The 23344-nt window shown below is 38.6% G+C and overlaps 1 protein-coding gene across 1 annotated transcript; it reads right to left on the bottom strand.

The window, feature by feature from the left end:
* Positions 1-11074: 11074 nt before the first annotated feature.
* Positions 11075-18677, bottom strand: LOC132374385 (homeodomain-interacting protein kinase 3-like). The gene has a single exon (XM_059938006.1). The coding sequence runs from the start codon at positions 18098-18100 to the stop codon at positions 14519-14521; it is 3582 nt and encodes a 1193-aa protein (XP_059793989.1). The 5' UTR covers positions 18101-18677; the 3' UTR covers positions 11075-14518.
* Between the last annotated feature and the right edge of the window lie 4667 nt (positions 18678-23344).

Below are 23344 nucleotides of genomic sequence, written 5' to 3'. Positions count from 1 at the left end.
CAGCTTTCTTTTGATTTCCATTTGCATGGAATATTTTTTTCCATCCCCTCACTTTCAGTCTGTATGTGTCCCTAGGTCTGAAGTGGGTCTCTTGTAGACAACATATATACGGGTCTTGTTTTTGTATCCATTCAGCCAGTCTGTGCCTTTTGGTGGGAGCATTTAATCCATTTACATTCAAGGTAATTATCGATATGTATGTCCTTATTCCCATTTTCTTAAATGTTTTGGGTTTGTTATTGTAGGTGTTTTCCTTCTCTTGTGTTTCTTGCCTAGAGAAGTTCCTTTAGCATTTGTTGTAAAGCTGGTTTGGTGGTGCTGAACTCTCTCAGCTTTTGCTTGTCTGTAAAGGTTTTAATTTCTCCATCACATCTGAATGAGATCCTTGCTGGGTAGAGTAACCTTGGTTGTAGGTTTTTCTCCTTCATGACTTTAAGTATATCCTGCCACTCCCTTCTGGCTTGCAGAGTTTCTGCTGAAACCTTATGGGGATTCCCTTGTGTGTTATTTGTTGTTTTTCCCTTGCTGCTTTTAATATGTTTTCTTTATATTTAATTTTTGATAGTTTGATTAATATGTGTCTTGGCGTGTTTCTCCTTGGATTTATCCTGTATGGGACTCTCCATGCTTCCAGGACTTGATTAACTATTTCCTTATTAACTATTTCCTTATTTCCATATTAGGGAAGTTTTCAACTATAATCTCTTCAAATATTTTCTCAGTCCCTTTCTTTTTGTCTTCTTCTTCTGGGACCCCTATAATTCGAATGTTGGTGCGTTTAATGTTGTCCCAGAGGTCTCTGAGACTGTCCTCAGTTCTTTTCATTCTTTTTTCTTTATTCTGGTCTGCAGTAGTTATTTCCACTATTTTATCTTCCAGGTCACTTACCCGTTCTTCTGCCTCAGTTATTCTGCTATTGATCCCTTCTAGAGTATTTTTAATTTCATTTATTGTGTTTTTCATCATTACTTGGTTCCTCTTTAGTTCTTCTACGTCTTTGTTAAATGTTTCTTGCATTTTGTCTATTCTATTTCCAAGATTTTGGATCATCTTTACTATCATTATTCTGAATTCTTTTTCAGGTAGACTGCCTATTTCCTCTTCATTTGTTAGGTCTGGTGTGTTTTGCCCCTGCTCCTTCATCTGCTGTGTGTTTTTCTGTCTTCTCATTTTGCTTATCTTACTGTGTTTGGGGTCTCCTTTTCACAGGCTGCAGGTTCGTAGTTCCCGTTGTTTTTGGCATCTGTCCCCAGTGGCTAAGGTTGGTTCAGTGGGTTGTGTAGGCTTCCTAGTTGGGGGGACTAGTGCCTGTGTTCTGGTGGATGAGGCTGGATCTTGTCTTTCTGGTGGGCACGTCCCCCTCTGGTGGTGTGTTTTGAGGTGTCTGTGGCCTTATTATGATTTTAGGCAGCCTCTCTGCTAATGGTTGGGGCTGTGTTCCTGTCTTGCTAGTTGTTTGGCATAGGGTGTCCAGCACTGTAGCTTGCTGGTCGTTGAGTGAAGCTGGTTCTTGATGTTGAGATGGAGATCTCTGAGAGATTTTCGCCGTTTGGTATTACATGGAGCTGGGAGGTCTCTTGTGGACCAGTGTCCTGAAGTTGGCTCTCCCACCTCAGAGGCACAGCCCTGATGCCTGGCTGGAGCAGCAAGAGCCTTTCATCCACACAGCTTGATTTTGTCTTATTAACATCTCGTTGCAAGAACAATCTCATTTGAAATTAAATCAAACAGTTTGGTGCCGTGTGCGTCAAACCAGGGCGACGTCTAGGATCAGCTTTTGCTTGGAGAGCTTTTGTCTGTTTTTTGGTGTTTGCACATCATAGGTAACACTGTGTCTGTTTTGGATGTCAGCGTCAAGGACACACTGCAACGCACGACAACCAAAGCAACTCCCTCCTCGAGGCGCACAACCACAGGACAGAAGAAAGCCCTCATTGTAGTTTTGATTTGCATTTCTCTAATAATTAGCAATGTGGAGTAACTTTTCATGTGCCTTTGGCCATCTGTTTGTATTCTTTGGAGAAACGTCTGTTTATGTCTTCTGCCCATTTTTCAATTGGATTTTGCATGGTTGAGCTGTGTGAGCTATTTGTATATTTTGGAAATTAAGCCCTTGTCAGTCACATTGTTTGCAAATATTTTCTCCCAGTCTGTAGGTTGTCTTTTCATTTTGTTTATGGTTTCCTTTGTGCAAAAACTTATAAGTTTGATTAGGTTCCATTTGTTTCTTTTTGCTTTTATTTCTATTGCCTTGGGAGACTGACCTAAGAAAACATTGGTACGATTTATGTTAGAGAATATTTTGCCTACGTTCTCTTCTAGGAGTTTTATGGTGTCGTGTCTACTTAAGTCTTAAATCCATTTTGAGTTTATTTTTGTGTATGGTGTGAAGGTGTGTTCTAACTTCATTGATTTACATGTGGCTGTTAGACTGGAACATCTTATCGTTCTGGAAAGCAAGATAGTACTACTATCAAATACCACTATGGTCATATCAAAAAGAAGCATGAACTAACCTAAAGATGGCATTTTAAGGATACTAGTTGCAATTAATGCACATCAAATATGTTTACATCCACAAGTTAATAATTATGCCCAAAGATGAAATAAAACAAAAACTCTTAATTGTCACCTTTGGAAGTTGTTAGTAAAACAACTCTTTATTTGGAAAGAAGTAAATAAAGGGAAAGAAGCACTTTATTGCTTCTCTTGTATGAAATATTCCTCAAAGTAACTACACAGTTGATAAGAAAAAAATTCTCTTTATAAGAGGATTCCAGCTAGTGATCATGGAAGGAATGGTAAAATTAGCATTTCTCATTTTGCAACCTGAGTGAATTAGTGGATCTAGGCAATGATTGTTAGTAGCCAGCATCACAAAAAGAGACATCCGAACACTATATATGTACCACTACTTATGAAGTATTCTTGCAAAGAATTGAAGCTGAAGCCAAATAAACTTATTTATCTAATTTCTGATAAATTGGAAACACAGGGGGCAGAGAACCACAGTAAAGAACATTACAGGGATATAATCAGCAAAATACAGACTATGGGAAACTTTACAGAAAACAAACTTTTTTCTTCAAAGAAAGATTTAAAAGAAAAGGAGAGAGGATGATGGAAGAAGCACCTGTAAATTAGGAGTGACTAAGAAACTATATCCTCTGAAGGCAAGGTATAGATCTTTGGATTCTGTTTAAAACATTAGTGAAATAATAATCATTAGATAACACTGTCTGGATATCTGTCAATATGAAGGAATTAGGATTAATATTTTAAGGTGCAATAATGATATTGTGGTTTAGTTTTTAAAGAGTCCTTATTTTTTAGAGATACATATCAAAATATTTATAGATAAAATAACATGCTGTATGGAATTTGCTTTACAATCACCTGGAGGTGGGGGAAAAAGCCATGATGAAGCAATATTGATAATTGATGAGTTGACAGTTGATGAAACAGAGTGATTCTTGGCTATTAAACTATATTTGTATATGCTTGAAAATTTTTTTAATGTAAAAAAATATATTGATGCCTTGATTCCACCCCAGATTCCAATTTAAATAGATGATCTGGGTGGCAGGAAGTCCTTGAGACAATGAAATCTTATTTAGTCTGAGTTAAACAAGAAACCAGGAGCTGAAACTGCAGTTTCAGGTAAACAGAGCAGATTGAAAAGTAGCTGTGTGATATAATAGAAAGAGCACTGGAGGGAGGTCAGGGGAATTTGATTGACTTGGTTTTACCTCTAGCCAGTCAAGTGGAACTAGACAAGTCAGTTTACCTCTTTGGGACTAAGTTTCTTCATCTGTAAAAGGCAAGTTTAGGTTATTTAATTTCTAACTTTCTTTCCAGCTTTTGCTGTGCATGAGAGGAGTGAATGATCTTGAGTGTATTGAGGTGCCCAGTCTTACACCATTATTTTCTTAACTATTTTTTTTCCCAACCAAATGATCCCTTTGGCCTTTGGGATAAATGTGTTTGCTTCTCCTTGGAACCTAACTGAACTCTCTTATACTCTTAGGATTGTTCACATTTAGCTGCTCACCTCACTGTGGGGCTCAGCTAGCAACAGCTGCCTGGTCCCCACGTGCAGTCCTTTTCTTTCACTGTACGAACATTTAACGAGTCCTATAGAGTTAAGGAAGGGTGTTAGAGACTGAGGCAAAAAAAATTTTTAAACCAAACAGACAGTAATAAACCATCGTTTTTGTCCTTGTAGAATTTATGATTCTTGTGTGGAGAGTTATATAAACGTTAACACACAATGAGTTGAATGTGTAAAAAGTATAATACATGGACAGCTGGATCAGTGGGAAAGTATCAGAAGTTTGTCAACAGGGGAATGACAAGTGCATTTTTGTATATTTGATATATCTTTGTGGCAATGGTGTAAAGTGATCTCCGTTCAGCAAGGCAGCTCAGCTTGGTGGTTAAGAAAATGGATCTCTCAATGTGAGACTTGTTTGTGCTTGAAAACCGGCTCTGCTGCTTATTAGCTGGTGACTGGGGCAGGTTATTAACTTCTCTTTGTTTCAAATCCCTCATCTGTACAGTGGAGATCATTATCCGTATGGTTTCCACTAAATGCATATCACTTTCACACTATCATAAAGTTGAAAAATTGTAAGTCAAACCATCATAAGTCAGAGACCACTGTAGTATCTTTTTTCACGGGGCTGGTTTAAGGATTAAATGTTAAGCACTTAGAATAACACCTATCTCAGAGTAAGCACTATATAACAATGTGCAATATGAATAAACATTATATTTTATATAATATAAAATAATACTTTGCTATTATTATTCATTTACTTTATGGCATAAAAAATAACTTCTACTAGTACCAATTCTGAAGAGAGTCGTCCCTGGAGAAGGTATTTGGTTGTCATAATTCTGCTACATATAACGCAAAAGGGGGCATAAAATATACCTCCATCACTTATGAAGAAGTATAAAATAGAAGAATAAAGTAAAATAGTATAAAATAGAATGTGCAAAGCAAAGAAAATAATTCTGAGAAGAAATGAAACAAATGTAGACAATTATAAAAATGTGTCTGGAGGGAATTCTCATTAGGTTGAAAATTATGGTGAGCAATTTATTTGACATATTTTAATCAAATGTCCTGAATTAGGAGTCACAGCTAAATATACCCATGATGAAATCTTGTCGGCTGGAAACACACAGACATATAATAGAGAAACACGCATTTTTCTTTATTTTCAAAAACAGATGTTCTGAGGTTTTGAAATGTGTATTTGTGCCCACATATCACTAGGGAATATTAAAATTACTCCCTCCTTACAAGACTGGAAATCTGTTTCACTAAAAGAATCATGGCTTCCTTGGCTTATGTTTGGGAGGACATTCTCAAGTTGGTCAGTTCTTTGTTTTTTTTTTCCCTCTTGCATCTGGTCAGTTCTTGAAAACATGAGCCACATCTTCTTTTAGGAGGTTAAATCTTGCCCTAATTAAATAGTAGTCACCACATACTTAGCCAATCATAACAAAAACATGTGGTGAAATATTTGAGCTGGAGAGAAAATGTATTCCTTGAGGGCCCAGTGGATCTCTTGAGGTGACAGAAGAGGCCATGTAGAGGAAAGCAAATATTCTTTGGCTCTTATGGGATAATTGAAGCCTTAACTATATTAAATAAATCAGTGGCTGGGTTGGTGATAGTGGTAAAAACTGTTAGTGTCTTTGGCCTTAACAATTAGAGGATGCTTTTCAGGGCAACATCTCAGAGACATATACAAGTAACTTCTTAAAGGATGATGATAAAACATGTAGCCACCTATTCATGGCGATGAAGTGAATGTAAATGAAAGGCCATTCCCTGGGTCCATATAAAGCCAAGATTGGAAAAAGGATTTCGATCAAGAAGGCTTCCTTTATTCATATATGGTTTCTTCGTTTAAAGACTTGAATTTTAGAGGCTCATTTTTTGAAAATTCAAGCTCCTTCCCTCCCTAATCTCTACTGTCATCTAGCAGATTTCAGCACGTTGAGGAACATTTTTTACTTTATGACGGATGAGGAAGATGATTTTAAAATTCCACATGAGCTTGTACCCTGTGATGATTTTTGCCAAACAGCAAGACTTCTACAGGAGCCCACAGGATGTGGTGTGACTGAGGGGTCCTGGGGAAAGCTCCTGGGTCATGAATGAGGTCATGAAGGAGGTTTATTCCTTTAACTATTTAAATACATACATTGCACAAGGAATGGTTAGAGTTATTGACTAGCCCTGTATTTGGGATCAGTCTACAACAAAGTAGTTCTTGTGAAAACAGGACCCTGGGAAGGGCTCTGGAGAGGACAGGTATTAGAAATCAAGGTATGAGGGCTTCAAAAATATAAGTGGAATGTCACAATGTAATCAAGAGCCTGACTGATTTTCTACGTGTATTTTTTCTACTTCTTGCCTGCCTCCTTTTCATCCTCTCCACGTGCATGGCAACTCACTCATTTTGTTCAGATCTATTACACACATTTACTCACCCTTGCCTTTCAATGGGAATGAGTATTGTGCTGTAGCTGCTAACTAAGTGTCCACATCTTCATTAGGCTGTGATTGTACCGTCCCATGCTAAGGATGCCTGAGTGTATAAGCTATCTTCCAGGTATTAATTTGTTCGTGTTGTTTCCTCTTAAGCCATGTGGACTCCCTGACCTAGAAACTTGGGAAATAGATATCATTGCACATAGATGTCTAATCATTATGATGATGATGATGATGATGATGGTGATAATGATAGCTGATTAGGAACTATTATTATTCCCTTTTTACAGATGAGGGAATTGAGACCCTTGGACCTCAAGTATCCTATCCAGCTCCACACCAGAGGTAACCCAGGCTGTGTCTTTCTGGAGCTCATGCTTTTAATTCATTACCTGTACTCGACTTTTACTTCCAGATACCCAGCTCAAATAACTAAAGAATATTTATATCAAAATTTACAGATTGTTCTGTGCAACTTAGTTGAAAATAGTCTGTTTCTGCCTTTTCTTCTGTCTGCCCTTGGGGAAACCTCAAGGTCACTTGCAGATCACCAGGGCCCATTGCTTTCTGTTGGCAACAGCCACTCATAGGTTCTGCTGCTCCTGCGTGTACCTGTGACCTGAGGGGTCATTTCACTGAGGCTCTCCTGGGAGTTGCTTGCACATCTCCTCATTGGGAACGGCCCCCTCAACCCTAGGGTGAGAAGGTGTCAGGGATCAGACGTGTGATGCCTCCCCAGTGAGTCACACACCCCTCTCCTCCCGAGATCCTCTTGTCCTGCTTCTGCCTGGATATCACCAGCTATGCTTCTCCACTTGAAGTTACTCACCCCTGCTGTCCTTTCAGTCCTGCTCAAAAGTGAGTGGCAGTCTTGACCCGATGGAACAGTTTAACTGTCTTGAATTTTCTTTTCTTTAAAATGCTGAGGTACTTCAGGCAAACCAAGTACCTACGTAAACAACAAACAGTGCCCTTCCAAATAATCGCCATGGATAATCCATATACTTACCATACACTTTCAGCCCATACAGATCTGTGTACATGCTTTTATTTCTCTAAGTGTAGTGGCAGGTGGTAGGCACCAGAGAGGTCTTCACCACTAAGCTAAGGCAGGACAGAAGTCACCTTGGAACAGCTAATGTTAGCCCTCTTAGTTCTAGGAAGAGAATGAAATTAAATCTATTGTATTTTGAGAGTTTTTAAAAATTGGGATTCAACTCTGAGGGGTAGAAACATTAGATCTAAGGCTGACTAATTCTCTTGGGGTGACTTGTTCAGGTTCAGGGAAGTGTCTGTGTAGGTGAACTAAGTGAACTTATTGACAGAGGATACATCAAGTGTTAGTATTCAGATGCAGTATGGACAGAGGGTCCATGGTGCTAGAGATTTTCTTTCCCCAAGGCATTGTTGGGAAAGAGCCCTATCCTGGCACCCATAGGAGCAGCTCTAGCAGAGGATTCTATCTTTACCCCTGGCTTTAGATCCAACATGTGTGAAAGGCCTTGTTGGTACAAAGAATGTGTTTCTTCCCAGCATCTTCCATCCTAAGACTCATTCTGGATTGCCTTGTGTCTTCTGCCAAAGTGACTCCACTATTGTTATGCAGCTTGGTTCTATCACAGGCCAAATTTCTACAACTTCACACCTGCAGGAAAACTGGAAACTAAAAGAACTTCCATCAATAGGACCCTGGGCATCTTGTCTGGGAGCTTTTCACTGAGCATAACACTGAGGTATGAATAGACTGCCATAAAGTGATTGGCTTCTGTGGGGAACTATGTTGCCCCACTGGCTGTGGCTTTTATTTAAGATTGGGGCTTTGCATTACTTTATGAACTTCAAGGCATGATTCACCAAGGCCAATTTCTCATCAGAATCAGTGACTGTCTACCATAATTGCATACATCAAGAGAGGTCTGAGATGGATTGGTCTCTCTCTCCAGACTCTTAAACATGAGGGGAATCTCTGGAGGTAGGAATCTGGAGGATGATAGTTTTGATTTCTAGATAATCTGCTATTGCCACAAGTGTAGGCTCAAGCATTTGCATTTTGGAAATAGATAGGGAGAAGTCAGTGTGAACAGATACCCCAGATATCATATGTTTACAGCCGTATGTATGTATGCGGCTGTATATATATTTATGCGTGTGAGGGGTGATGGGAAGGAAAAGTTTACTTTGAATAGTAACATATCATCACTGGGAAAACAGAGTAGATACCAGACTGAGGTTCAAAAGTATGGATCTGATTCATTTTCTATAAATATAGAATGTCTATTTATTCTTCCAATAAATTCAAACTTCTAGTTACACCTATAAATCATGACTCACCCAGTATAGATACAACATCAGAACCACGATTTAATAAAAATCAAGTTAAAAAGTTGGGCAAAATTTCAGACATGCTAAGCAGTTATAAGGATTTTACATGTCTTTGTCCTTACTTTCTTCCAAATTACTAAATATGACACACCACCATGCATGTTGACATGTTGGTCTCAGTAACACTAGCTGCTGTAACAAATAAATCCCCACATTTCAGTGGCTTATCACAATAAAAGCTTGTCTCTAGCTTAGGTAACATGCCAGTGAAGAGGCTCCTGGTTGGTAAAGTGACCAACTGTCCTGGTTTACCTATGATGGAGGGGGATCCAGAGATGAGAGATTGTCAGTGTTAAAACTGGGAATGTTCTGGGCAAACTAGAACAGTTGGTTACCCTACTGATCAAACAACTCTTCTCAAAGGGGTGATCAGGGTACACGGGTTTCTTCCACTTTATGGATTCAACATCTTTGCCATTTGACCTCCAAGGTTGTCCTGAGGGCTATATTCATTCCCATCCAGCCATAAAAGGAAAAGAATATGGAAGCTCTCATGGGAGTTACACGTAAAAAATGCAATATCTGTGAGGTGCAATAAAGCAAAGTACAATAAAATGAGGTCTGCCCATATATCACTTCCACTTGGCTGGAATTTGGTTACATGGCTACATGTAATTTTAACAGAGTTTGGAGGAAAATAACCTATTTGTGCTCCCAGGAGGAAAAGGAGAATATCGTCAATCTCTACCATACCTAAGGAGGTTGGACCCCAGGAGTCAGGGTTTCAACCTTGATAAAGATCCTAGCCCATAAATAAGGCATTGGACCAGTGAAGTCACCCACCTTTGAGGGACCATGCTTTCATAGACAATTGTTTACTAGCAGTGACTTATGTGGACTAATAATCAGAGTCCCTAATGCTCTGTACTGTATGTAAGACCCCTGAGATCTTTGTGAAGGTGACATCAGTAATGACTCAGTTTGACATTTTCTCCATTCAGGGAAAAGGAAGACGTTAATCTGATTCAGAGGATGTTTTAGCTATAGCTTCACAACAAACCACCACAAAATGTCAGTGCCTTAACACACGAGCTTTTCTCTATTATGTGTTGGCGGGTGGGCTGACTTTATCTGACCTAGGCTAGGCTTGGCTCTATTCTGTGGGTTGGATACAGGTCTGTTGCATGTGTCCCTCATCCTTCTTTGGGCCAGCAACATGTTCTCCTCATGGAGAAAGGCAGAAATGCAAAAGGAGTGAACAGAAACATATGATTTTTCTTAAGGCCTAGATTCAAACCTGGCCCAGTTTCACTTCCCTCATATTTCATTGGTCAAAGCAAGTCATATGACCAATCCCAACATCTATGGAGTAAGGAAGTGTACTCCTCTCGTGGAGATGGGGAGAAGAGAGAGCAAACATATGCTTGTTAATAATTTAATCTACAACAGAAAAATGAAGTAAAGATTATATATTACCTGAAGTTAGAATTATGTTTACTTCTTAAAGATAGAAGACCAAATAAGGAAGACTGGAAACTATCTCAGAAACAGCACAAACTTTTGGTGTCTCTCTCTGTGACAGGATGGAATATACAGCAGGACTCCTAAAGAACTGGAATGATGGTCCATCACCATTGAAGATAAAATGGCATGTCTACAGATCCAGCCATTTTCTGTTCCCCCGATGAGTGGAAGCCTATCATTCCCACTGTTTTTTCTGAATGCACTGAAGAAAGGGTCTCACTGAGTCATCAATACTTGTTCCCACCAAGTATTGGGCTATGTTTCCTTCTCTGTTACCTCATGGCTTATTGAACTTCCTTGGGTGTTAGCACCAATCATTAACCCTACCAGTTAGCAGAGCACAAGACCATCTGTATAAAAAATTGCCTCTCAATGATTTCCTCAAAGGGAAGTACTGGGTATAGCAGAGATTTAAATGTTATAGATTTCCTGAACATTGTCATTCATTCATTCATTTGTTCATTTTCAATATTCATCAAATATCTGAGGATATGAGGATAAAGACACAAAACATGTAAATAGGAAAACATAGTTTAATGGGAAAGAAAGAAATACAAATAAAACTGTGTTCCTTGAGTCTATAACGTGTATCTCTTTTTACATTTTAATGTTTCTAAAATATAAAAGTATCTTATAATTGATATCAGTGAAACTTTCTAGGCATTAGGCAGTGAATAAGGTGTGATATAGTTCTTTTTTTTTTTTTTTTTTTTTTTTTTTTTGCTGCAATATATATATTTTAATTCAAAGTGAATCGACAGTAATACACCATAAATTCTTATTTTGACACTCACCAAAATAGTCACCTGGAAAACCCGCTTTTTGTGACAAAGTACAGAAGGCTTGGTCACATTTAAATCACTGAGAACTAGAGAGAAATACTATCGCAAACCGTAATAGACATTACATCCATAAAAATTTTCCCAGTCCTTATTGTAATATTGCACAGTGCAATTGCTACATGGCAACCTAGTGTAGCATAGAAGTAAAAGCAAAAACAAACCAAAGAAAGAAAGCCACAAGTCTAAAACTGTTAAACAGTTAACAGTTCAAACTTAGTAATCAAATCTATATCATTGGGTTCTTTAAAACAAATCTTCCTACACCTTGCAGTGTATGATTTAACTTTTACTTAACACAAACCAACTTTAAAATTAGTAGTAGAGATTTTTAAAATGAAAAAGTTTTGCTACTACAGTAACATATTTAAACACCCTGAAGGAAAAGAAACGAAATATCACGATATTTGATTAAAAAATAATTTGTAAATTAAAGTAGTATGCAAATACGCAACTTGGAAGTCATGCAGTGTTTTATTTAAGAAAGCAGTAAAACCAAAGAAAACTGGTAAAAATGGTTTTAAAGAGAGTACAAATTCTTTTGTCAGTATGCTAGATTTTGACTTTAGCAGGATCTTGGATCTTTTTTTATCTTCTTAAACACATAAAAAGCACGTGATTAGAATCAGTTAAGAGCAGTGTACTTAACTTGGGTACGCCCTTATCAAACAGGACTATTATATTACGAAAACACTGAAGTTTATCATTCACCATCAATTTAACAAGACATCTCAGTCTTGGAACAGAAATACAGAAAATACGATGTTTCAGGGTAGTGAACATGGCCCTGAACAGAAAGAAAACTGCGCCAGTTTTGTACCTGGTACAAACATCAATCAATCCTTTGCACTTGGTGTTTCTGAACATCCGCTGCCAGCAATGATTCTTCTCCAACAAGTGAGCAGATACCAGTAAACTGCTGGACCAGATAAATAAAATTAGAAGGCTGTGGAGGGCAGCAAGTTTACTTAAATAGTGACTCCATAAATTTGCCATCTGTAAATAATCTTTTAAATTAATCTTAGGCTACTCCTTTTTATGTGTAATATATATATATATTTCTATTTATATAAAATGCATAGAATTGATCACTAAAAACACTGAAACTTGTGGGGAAAATTAAGTCCTTCATTTTCAGTGTGACTAAAAATGTACTGCTGGTTTTTATCTTATGATCTAATACTGTAATTTTTAAAATTAATTTCAGGCACATTTATTTCATTGATGATTATTAAATAAAACACTGCTTGTATTAATGGAGTAAAGAAAAGTTTATCCATTATTAGCTTATTGTCAACGCTGTACTAGATCTGTACTAGTGGTATGCAATTCATTTATCAAAGAAATGCTGTAAATCCAAAACAGCTGGAGTTTTACACTCAAATGCTTTGTACTGTTTATTCCAGTAAATGCTATAAGATTATATTCCAGATTTTTAAGGAAAAAAAGTTAAGTCAAGCCTGCAAGATACAGCTTTCTCAAGTGTCTACAATGCCAGTATGAAAATTAAAAATTAAGTTACATTGATACATCCCAGTTTTTTTTATATGCAGTGATGAGCACAAACATTAATTAGAGATAAAATACTGATGCAAATAACACACCCCAAAATAACATATGCAATTTTTTCCCATCATTTACAATACAGTAGTTACAATGACACTCCAAACAGAAAAGCAAAGTAAAAAATCAAAACCCCAACTTCTATTTCATGTAATTAGACTTATACAGAAATTAGAAGGCTAAATAACAACTAGTTAATCACCTAATTTCACAGCTATCTGAAGTGGCAATCGTTATATAGCAGCTTATCTATGATACATTCAAGATAAATGATACAATTTATTATTTGCCCATAAGCTAAAACACAGCCTGCTTAATACCTTCCTTTAAATTCCACCTCTACACTACAATATACTTGAGGTCTATGCAAAAAGTAGCTACCTTTTATATAGGAAATGGATGATTAAGTCTTTGGTGCTGTAAAAGCAACTTCATTTAAACATCACCACCACCACCACCCAAAAAAAAAAGAAAAAAAAGGAGGGAAAAACCCAAGACGCACTTCCTAGGAAAACAAGCATGTAATTTCTGTCCCTGACGGAATGTATTAAATAAGCAAACACCACCAACAAGCAAAACAAGTACTACAATGTAAAAATACTTAAAAACAAAACAAACCCTCTCACATGCATAAATGAAAAATTGCACACAAAGAACTCACATCTTTTCAAGCTTCAATAGTAAATATTCTGCTACTATTTATTAAATACTGCATGGTTTGCCCAAGCTAGGATGAAACCACATCATGAATCAATGAGCATTTTGCATTTTCTTTCATTATCTACTCAAAGTCATGCCTACTGCATCTCTAAACATTTTATTAAATCCAATTATACAGCAAACACTCCCAAAATAAACTTAGATTGTATTGCAGTTTCACTTAACAGTATATAAAATGCTGTGTTGTGACAGGTATCAACTATCCATTAGATACTGAATCAATTTTTCTTAAGCACTACTACCTGCTTGCTTTTCTTGAAGCTAGATCATTCTGAAAAATCAGACAGCAGAATTCAGCTATAGCAAACATGCTGCCCTCTTAGTAAGGAAAAAACAGCTACAACCTGAAATCATACCACACAAAACCAAAAATGAACATTACTCCATCAAAGGAAACTAAAAAGTCTGAACTTTAAGTGCTGCAGTCCTCAACATTTATATATAGTAATAACATTAACAACCTCAAATATTTAAGGCACTATGTGTGGGAACGGTTTACAATGCAGCTGAGATTATTAGAACAACATTTAAGAGCAAAGTCTAGGCAACATTGTGCCCATGCAAAGACACATGCAAATGTAAAGAACAATAGCTCAATTTCTTAGGTAAGTGATCCAACATTTATACACTAAGACACAGATAATACAATTCACTTGTATGCTGTAATTCTGACATATGTGCATCTGTTGCTCTAAATCTGTACACAGAATGGCTTCCCAAATATAGACGTGTCTTGCACTAGTTAGAAGGCAATTTTATAAAAAATAGCGGGAGCAAAACTGGACTTCTGCTCCCATAAGTCACCTGCCTAGAGTTACTACATAAGAAGATAACATGACCAAAGACAAGTTATACCAAATGTGCAAAACACATTAAAAGTGAGTTTTTTTTAAAGCTCAAAGTTGTTTAAATTGCACCCAAGTCTACATGATTCAAAAATAATTTTCTTGTGCCATGGCTAATATTTATTAAATACCATGTTTTATTTTTAATCAAATGTTTATATCATTGAGCTTCCTCAATATACTCTTTTGAATTTTCACATATATGGATACTGGCTGAGTTTGGTTGGACTCAGTGGAAATCCAGTATATGCAGGTGATGCTGCAATGTAAGAATGTGGTGGGAAGATTGGTTTGTACTGAGTCTGATGAATGGTTGGGGATGGTAACAGACGGGGATTTATGCCCACTGGGACTTGGTGAACTATGCCACTGGGATGGGAGATATTATAAGTTGGATGCTGTAACATAGGTCTTGAGGTACACGGAGAGGCTAAGAGGTGGGCCACTGGTGCAGCACTGCTGAGGGTAGCTGATGATGGGTATGGAAGTAGAGTAGGCTGTCCTCCGAGGTGCGTATTTCCAGCCAGATGGGCGTGCACAGCTGTGTGATTAGGACTTCCGTGAGAAAGAGTGAATGGATTACTGGTAACACTAGTAGGGATATAAGCTTGCTGTCTTCGATGTCCAAAGTTTCCATTCCACTCTTGATGCCCAGATCCAAAGTGCTGAACCTGACTGAAATTCAAATGCTGCTGCTGGAATGCTGATGTCAATTTCTGCTGACGATTACCTACTGCGGAAGGCTGGTTTAATCTTCCAGGAGCAGATCGTCCTTTTATTAATGGCTGGCATACAGAATCTGTGTTTGCCATATGCTCATCGGCATTTAATCCATTTTCTAGTCCCATTGGTGGCACCACAACAGTACAAACAGCTGGTTTGGTTTCTGTGTCAGCAGAGGTTACCAGTTCTGTGTTTTGATGAGTATCCGCCACAAAACTGCTCTCTGCAAACGGACTGTCATGTCCTGAAGAGTCTGATGTTGGAGAGCCATCCACAGTATCACAACTACTTTCCTGTTCTTCATCTGACATACTGTTCGGTCTCTTGCAAGGGGATGGGCTGGACTGTCCTGAGGAGCTGGTGCTCAGAGTGCTATCAGGACTACTTAATGAACAAATCCGATCAATATTCAAAGTGCTCTGGCAAGCTTCACAATCCAGATTACCTTTGCATTCTCTGAGCGAATGTCTCTGCGACGTCTCTTCCTCATCAGTGTCACTGCTAATGGTGATCACACTCACCGCAGGACTCGGGGAGTCAGCGATGATGATGGTTTGCCGCTGTTTATCTGAAACTGATGAATCAGAGTCCTGCCTGATAGAAGTTTCACAACAATTTCTTGCCTCTCCTTCTGAGTTATGATTGTCCTGTGTTTCTATGCAACTTGCTTCCTCGACATCTTTCCCATTTACTATCTTTGGAGAAATAAATGCTGATTGTGGGATATTGGTATTCTGCAATGAATTACTCCTGTTCTGGCACAGTTTATTTTTCTTGGTGGTGGCAGGCTGAGGCCACACAACATGTGCGATGCCCACACTAATTGGCTGAGGGGCTGATAAGGTGATCTGATTGGTTAGAAGAGGTTGCGGCATCACTGAGCTGTAATGATTGCTGTGTGAAATCATTTTCCCCCAGTCTCCGAGCCTTTGTGAACCAGCCATACCCTCAGAAGCTAATGTAGTAGTAGCAGGAGCCATGGGTGTTATCTGTTGCCAGGCAGGTACCAGCATCTGCTGTGTTCTACCAGACCATGTCTGAGAAAGAACTCCTGGTCGGATCTGTAGTGGCTGCATGGCTGGGGCCTGTGTTACAAGGGGTACTGTATTATCTACCCTTATTGAATAACTAGTGGGTTTACCATGCGTTGCAGGAATACCTTGAATAGCTGGTGGACAGATAATCAGGGTCTGCTGAAAAGCATCACCACAACCAAAATGAGCAGTTCCAGCCTGCAGAGGAATCCCATGGTGCACAACTGAATGAGCAGATGTGGTTAATGCCTGACTTCTTAATGTGCCAATTTTAGTAAAATTTGCTGTCAGATTAGCAGTACTGCTTGGAGCAACTGGTCTCAAGAGTGAAGTTTTATTGTGATTATTTGTGTCACATGAATTCGGATGGGACTTACAAATATCCATAATATGAAAACAGGACTTTACATGGTTGCTATGCGGGAAATCTAGAAGATGTTTCATATTAACAAAAGCATGGTTCAAAGTCTCTGCTGGAGTAATTCTTAAATCTGCATCAATCAGCAACATTTTTTTCAACAGACTAACAAATTCTCTTCTATCAGCTTTCTCAGCCAAAAGATCACTTCCTTCCAAATCCATCACTGTGTTCACATGCACTATATCATCCAGACTGTTGAATATGTACTTTCTGGCTTCTTTAGACTTCATTCCTGTCTCAGCCTCATGTTCTTCCAGTGTCTTTAATCTCCAACCAGAATGAGAGATATCTGTTTCTCTGCAAAAAAATCTTGTGGATTTTGTACCCACATTTAACAACTGTTCTCCTGGTAAACCTTGAGTCTGAGAAATGTATCGAATCTGGTCATACTCCAAGGCTCCTGGGTAGAGAGGCCATCCAAGGAATAATTCTGCAATCACGCATCCCAGTGACCACATGTCTATGGCTTCACAAAATGGCAACCCCAATATAATCTCTGGAGCTCTGTAGTACCGAGACTGCAGATATGTTGAACAAACAGTCTTTGATACGTGACTGGCAGACCCAAAGTCTATTACTTTAACCCTATATGGCTGTCGAACAGGATCCACCAACATAATATTCTCTGGTTTGAGGTCTGCGTGAATTAAACCAAGACTTTTCAATTTTTTCAGTGCAGTGGCCACTTGCTGAAGAATGGGTCGAATTACTTTTAGTGGCAGAGGACTGAACTTATTTTGTTTCAGAAAGTCATACAAGTTTTGTTCCAGCATCTCAAAGACTAAACAAGTATGGTTACGGTGCTGAAAGCATTCATAAGCTCGTACAAAGTTATATTCATCAGCATTTTCAGTACTGAGCCTTGCTAATATGCTCACTTCTATCTGACCTTGACGTGCATAAGAAGGGTGGTTCTTCAAAATTTTGATTGCTACAATTTCATTTGTCCCTCTTTTCCAGCATTTGACTACCTGGCCAAAAGTGCCTCGACCAAGAAAATCAAGGACTTCGTAAGTATTTTTCATGGAGCATAAGACTTCATGCTGTACTAACTGATAGTCACCTTCTCCAGTGGTACAATTCTGTTTTGTTCCTGTGGTAGTTGTTACAACTGTCACTGGATTTCCCATGTTGGTTTGCAACATTGCAGGAAGTATGGACAACTCATCCACAATCTGCATTGCGCTATGATTATCCAACTCCTCACTCTTGCGCTTCAATCCACATCGCTGGGGGCCTTCTAGTAAATTTAACCTGTGTCGCCACGCCCCAATCTGAGGTGCCTCCACTTGAGTTTGCTGCGCCTGAGCTGCTATAACCTTAGTAGCACCCGCAGTGCTTTTTAAAACAACAGCACTTGTCTGCAATGAAAGGTTGTGTCCTCGAGGTCTGTTAAATGGTATCTTTGTCTGAAAAGCACTACCCTTAGCGGGAGGATGAGAATTTCCAACGTTTCTACCATTCACATAGGTCCGTGGATAGTTTCTTTCCTGGAATACACAACTGCTTGGCTCTACTTTGAGTTTCTTCACACTACAAAAGGCACTTGACTGAGTTTGATAAATATACGGTGGGTAGACCAAGACTTGTGAGGCCATACCTTCCTAGAGGCCTGCGCTCTCCCCTCTTCGGGCGGCCGCAGCCCTGAGCATGTCCGGGGTGGGTGCGGGGCCGTGTCGGGGACAGGGAGCCAGGCGCTTCAGCAGGCGGCACCACCCAGCCCGGGCTCAGCCCCTCTCCGCGGCCGCTGCCATCTTGTCCTGGCGGCTGAGAGGAAACGGCGAAACACCCTCCCCCGACCGCTGCTGCTGCTGCTCTGGCTGCTGAGCGCCGGGCCCGTGTCCCTCATCTTCCTTCCCGGGGATTTGGGGTGGGGATGGCTTGGCTAGGGCAAAGGGGTGGTGAGAGGTCGGGCGGCCGGCCTCCCACTGCTGGGGCCTACGGGCGGCGCGCGGTGCGGGGCCCGCGGTGGTTGGGGCCCATTCCTGACGCCCCCGCCGAGAGAGGAGAAGGAAGACAACAGGGCGCGGCGGCGGCGGCGGGGCCCGCGGCTCGGTCTCCTCAGGTCGCTGCGCTGCCGGCAGTCGTCACGGAGGCGGCTACCGCCGGCCGCCCCACTCTCGGGCCCCTCCTCCGCGCCCGCCGGCCTCGGTCGCCGCCTCCGCAGCGCCACCGCTCGCCCGGCCGCTCTTGTGATATAGTTCTGAGTGTACAAACAGCTTCTTATCAAATCTATCAGTTTACTGCATTGTAATCTTGCGTAAATTGTTTATACTGGTAGCACAATCTCTGGTTTGAATTTTAATTTAAATCCTGATTTTTACTTGAACTTAAAACAAAAACTAACTTATGATGCAATATTAAAATGAGAAAGTATTATATATCCAGAAGGTTGCCCACTGAAGCCAAAATATTTACTGAAAGTGTGAACTGCTAAATATCCTAGAACAGATTATAGATTATGCAAAATTGGGAAGATTTGGTGTGATCGATTAATTTATAGTGAAGAAGTATTACTCGGGTGCTCATATTTGTCAAAACCTTCCGACTTTCAATAGGAGCTTTTAAATTCCATGATATTTAATTCATTAAAGAAGAGAAAATTATGAATTTAGTCCATAGGAAATGCAGAAGAAATTATGTTCTTTGATAAACCTCAAATTTATAATGTGATCCCTAAATACACTGTTGAAGTAGAGGTCATGAACACAAACTATGGAAGCAGTGTTGCTGTGATGAGATGACTGACTACCAATTACCAAAGTTGATTTAAAAGATCTTAGATTTTGTTTTGAATTTATTCGATCCTTTATTTTATTTCATATGGAAAAGCTAATTTCTTCTTAAATTTACATTGCTTATGTTCTCACTAGCTACGTTCTACAATCCAAATACTGCCTTTTAGTGTAATATCACCTAAACAAATGAAGACAAATGGAACATTCTCTATAAAGTTACAATTACGCTTGAAATATGAAAGAGCCTGATAAAGTTTTCTATTCAAAATGTGTTTCTTTCAACATTGTTTTGCTCAAAAACATAAGTGAAGTTCCAATCAACCACTTTTTTCCCCTTGAAACTTCAAGATAAATCTGTGTTAACTTTTCTAGATTTAGCTCCAGTTTAGAATTCACTGTTATAAAATCAATTATTGCAATTTTCTAAGAAAATAGTCCTTTTATTAACAACAACAACAAAACTATTCAAGCTTACAACAAATAAGCTAAATTCAATCCATAAATTCTTTTTTTTGGAACTAAAGTTTAATATATCTTCATATAAAAACTAATTATTCTCAAAAAAACTTCCATTAAATATTATCTATCACTTTGACCAATTATCTATTCCCAATAGTCTTATTTAATTAATTAATTAATTAATTATTTTCCCCAATAGTCTTTATTTATTTATTTATTTTTAACATCTTTATTGGAGTATAATTGTTATACAATGGTGTGTTAGTTTCTGTTGTATCACAAAGTGAATCAGCTCTACGTATCCATACATCCCCATATACCCTCCATCTTGCATCTCCCTCCCACCCTCCCTATCCCACCCCTCTAGGTGGTCACAAAGCACCAAATTGATCTCCCTGTGCTATGCGGCTGCTTTCCACTAGCTATCTATTTTACATTTGGTAGTGTATATATGTCCATGCCACTCTCTCACTTCATCCCAACTTACGCTTCCCCCTCCCCGTGTCCTCAAATCCATCTCTACATGTATGTCTATATTCCGGTCCTGACCCTAGGTTCTTCAGAACCATTTTTTTCTTTTCCTTTTTTTTAGATTCCACATATATATGCGTTAGCATACAGTGTTTGTTTTTCTCTTTCTGACTTGCGTCACTCTGTATGACTGACTCTAAGTCCATCCACCTCAATACAAATAACTCAATTTTGTTTCTTTTTATGCCTCAGTAATATTCCATTGTATATATGTGTCACATCTTCTTTATCCATTCGTCTGTCGATGGACACTTAGGTTGCTTCCGTGTCATGGCTATTATAAATAGTGCTGCAATGAACATTGTGGTACATGACTCTTTATGAATTATGGTATTCTCAGGGCATATGCCCACTGGTGGGATTGCTGGGTCATATGGTAGCTCTATTTTTAGTTTTTTAAGGAACCTCCATACTGTTCTCCATAGTGGCTGTATCAATTTACATTCCCACCAACAGTACAAGAGGGTCCCCTTTTCTCCACACCCTCTCCAGCATTTACTGTTTGTAGACTTTTTGATGATGGCCATTTTGACCGGTGTGAGGTGATACCTCACTGTAGTTTTGATTTGCATTTCTCTAATGATTAGTGATGTGGAGCATCCTTTCATGTGTTTGTTGGCAATCTGTATATCTTCTTTGGAGAAATGTCTATTTATATCTTCTTCCCATTTTTGGATTGAGTTGTTTGTTTTTTTGATATTGAGCTGCATGAGCTGCTTGTATATTTTGGAGATTAATCCTTTGTCAGTTTCTTCGTTTGCAAATATTTTCTCCCATTCTGAGGGTTGTCTTTTCATCTTGTTTATGGTTTCCTTTGCTGTGCAAAAGCTTTTAAGTTTCATTAGGTGCCATGTGTTTATTTTTGTTTTTATTTCCATTACTCTAGGAAGTGTGTCAAAAAGAATCTTGCTGTGATTTATGTCATAGAGTGTTCTGCCTATGTTTTCCTCTAAGAGTTTGACAGTGTCTGGCCTTACATTTAGGTCTTTAATTGGTTTTGAGTCTATTTTTTTGTATGGTGTCAGGAAGTGTTCTAATTTCATTCTTTTACATGTTGCTGTCCAGTTTTCCCAGCACCACTTATTGAAGAGGCTCTCTTTACTACATTGTGTATTCTTGCCTCCTTTATCAAAGATAAGGTGACCATATGTGCGTGGGTTTATCTCTGGGCTTTCGATCCTGTTCCATTGATCTGTATTTCTGTTTTTGTGCCAGTACCATACTGTCTTGATTACTGTAGCTTTGTAGTATAGTCTGAAGTCAGGGTGCCTGATTCCTCCAGCTCCGTTTTCTTTCGCAAGATTGCTTTGGCTATTCAGGGTCTTTTATGTTTCCATACAAATTGTGAAATTTTTTTGTTCTAGTTCTGTGAAAAATGCCATTGGTAGTTTGATAGGGATTGCATTGAATCTGTAGGTTGCTTTGGATAGTATAGTCATTTTCACAATGTTGGTTCTTCCAATCCAAGAACATGGTATGTCTCTCCTTCTGTTGGTATCATCTTTAATTTCTTTCATCAGTGTCTTATAGTTTTCTGCATACAGGTCTTTTGTTTCCTTAAGTAGGTTTATTCCTAGGTATTTTATTCTTTTTGTTGCAGTGGTAAATGGGAGTGTTTCCTTAATATCTTTTTCAGATTTTTCATCATTAGTGTATAGGAATGCAAGAGATTTCTGTGCAATAATTTTGTATCCTGCTACTTTACCAAATTCATTGATTAGCTCTAGTAGTTTTCTGGTAGTGTCTCTAGGATTCTCTATGTATAGTGTCAAGTCATCTGCAAACAGTGACAATTTTACTTCTTCTTTTCCTATTTGGATTCCTTTTATTTCTTTTTCTTCTCTGATTCCTGTGGCTAAAACTTCCAAAACTATGTTGAATAATAGTGGTGAGAGTGGGCAACCTTGTCTTGTTCCTGATCTTGGTGGAAATGGTTTCAATTTTTCACCATTGAGAATGATGTTGGCTGTGGGTTTGTCATATATGGCATTTATTATGTTGAGGTAAGTTCCCTCTATGCCTACTTTCTGGAGGGTTTTTATCATAAATGGTGTTGAATTTTGTCAAAAGCTTTTCTGCATCTATTGAGATGATCATATGGATTTTCTCCTTCAATTTGTTAATATGGTGTATCATATTGATTGATTTGCGTATATTGAAGAATCCTTGCATTCCTGCGATAAACCCCACTTGATCATGGTGTATGATCCTTTTAATGTGCTGTTGGATTCTGTTTGCTAGTATTTTGTTGAGTATTTTTGCATCTATGTTCATCAGTGATATTGGCCTGTAGTTTTCTTTCTTTGTGACATCTTTGTCTGGTTTTGGTATCAGGGTGATGGTGACCTCGTAGAATGAGTTTGGGAGTGTTCCTCCCTCTGTTATATTTTGGAAGAGTTTGAGAAGGATAGGTGTTAGATCTTCTCTAAATGTTTGAGAGAATTCCCCTGTGAAGCCGTCTGGTCCTGGGCTTTTGTTTGTTAGAAGATTTTTAACCACAGTTTCAATTTCAGTTTTTGTGATTGGTCTGTTCATATTTTCTATTTCTTCCTGGTTCAGTGTCAAAAGGTTGTGCTTTTCTAAGAATTTGTCCATTTCTTCCAGGTTGTCCATTTTATTCGCATATAGTTGCTTGTAGTAATCTCTCATGTTCCTTTGTATTTCTGCAGTGTCAGTTGTTACTTCTCCTTTTTTATTTCTAATTCTGTTGATTTGAGTGTTTCCCTTTTTTTCTTGATGAGTCTGGCTAATGATTTATCAATTTTGTTTATCTTCTCAAAGAACAAGCTTTTAGTTTTATTGATCTTTGCTATTGTTTCCTTCATTTCTTTTTCATTTATTTCTGATCTGATTTTTATGATTTCTTTCCTTCTGCTAACTTTGTGGGTTTTTTGTTCTTTCTCTAATTGCTTTAGGTGTAAGGTTAGGTTGTTTATTTGAGATTTTTCTTGTTTCTTGAGGTAGGATTGTATTGCTATTAACTTCCCTCTTAGAACTGCTTTTGCTGAAACCTGTGGGTTTTGGGTCATCGTGTTTTCGTTGTCCTTTGTTTCTACGTATTTTTTGATTTCCTCTTTGATTTCTTCAGTGATCTCTTGGTTATTTAGTAGCGTA

Source organism: Balaenoptera ricei, chromosome 1 (genome assembly GCF_028023285.1).
Source record: "Balaenoptera ricei isolate mBalRic1 chromosome 1, mBalRic1.hap2, whole genome shotgun sequence".
NCBI classification, from domain to species: domain Eukaryota; kingdom Metazoa; phylum Chordata; class Mammalia; order Artiodactyla; family Balaenopteridae; genus Balaenoptera; species Balaenoptera ricei.
The sequence above is the reverse complement of the archived record's forward strand: the minus strand, read 5'-3'. Positions and strand labels throughout refer to the sequence as shown.

Bases quoted from the DNA above. Each gene is read 5' to 3' on its own strand.
- LOC132374385 (XM_059938006.1), bottom strand. From the start codon at position 18,100: ATGGCCTCACAAGTCTTGGTCTACCCACCGTATATTTATCAAACTCAG.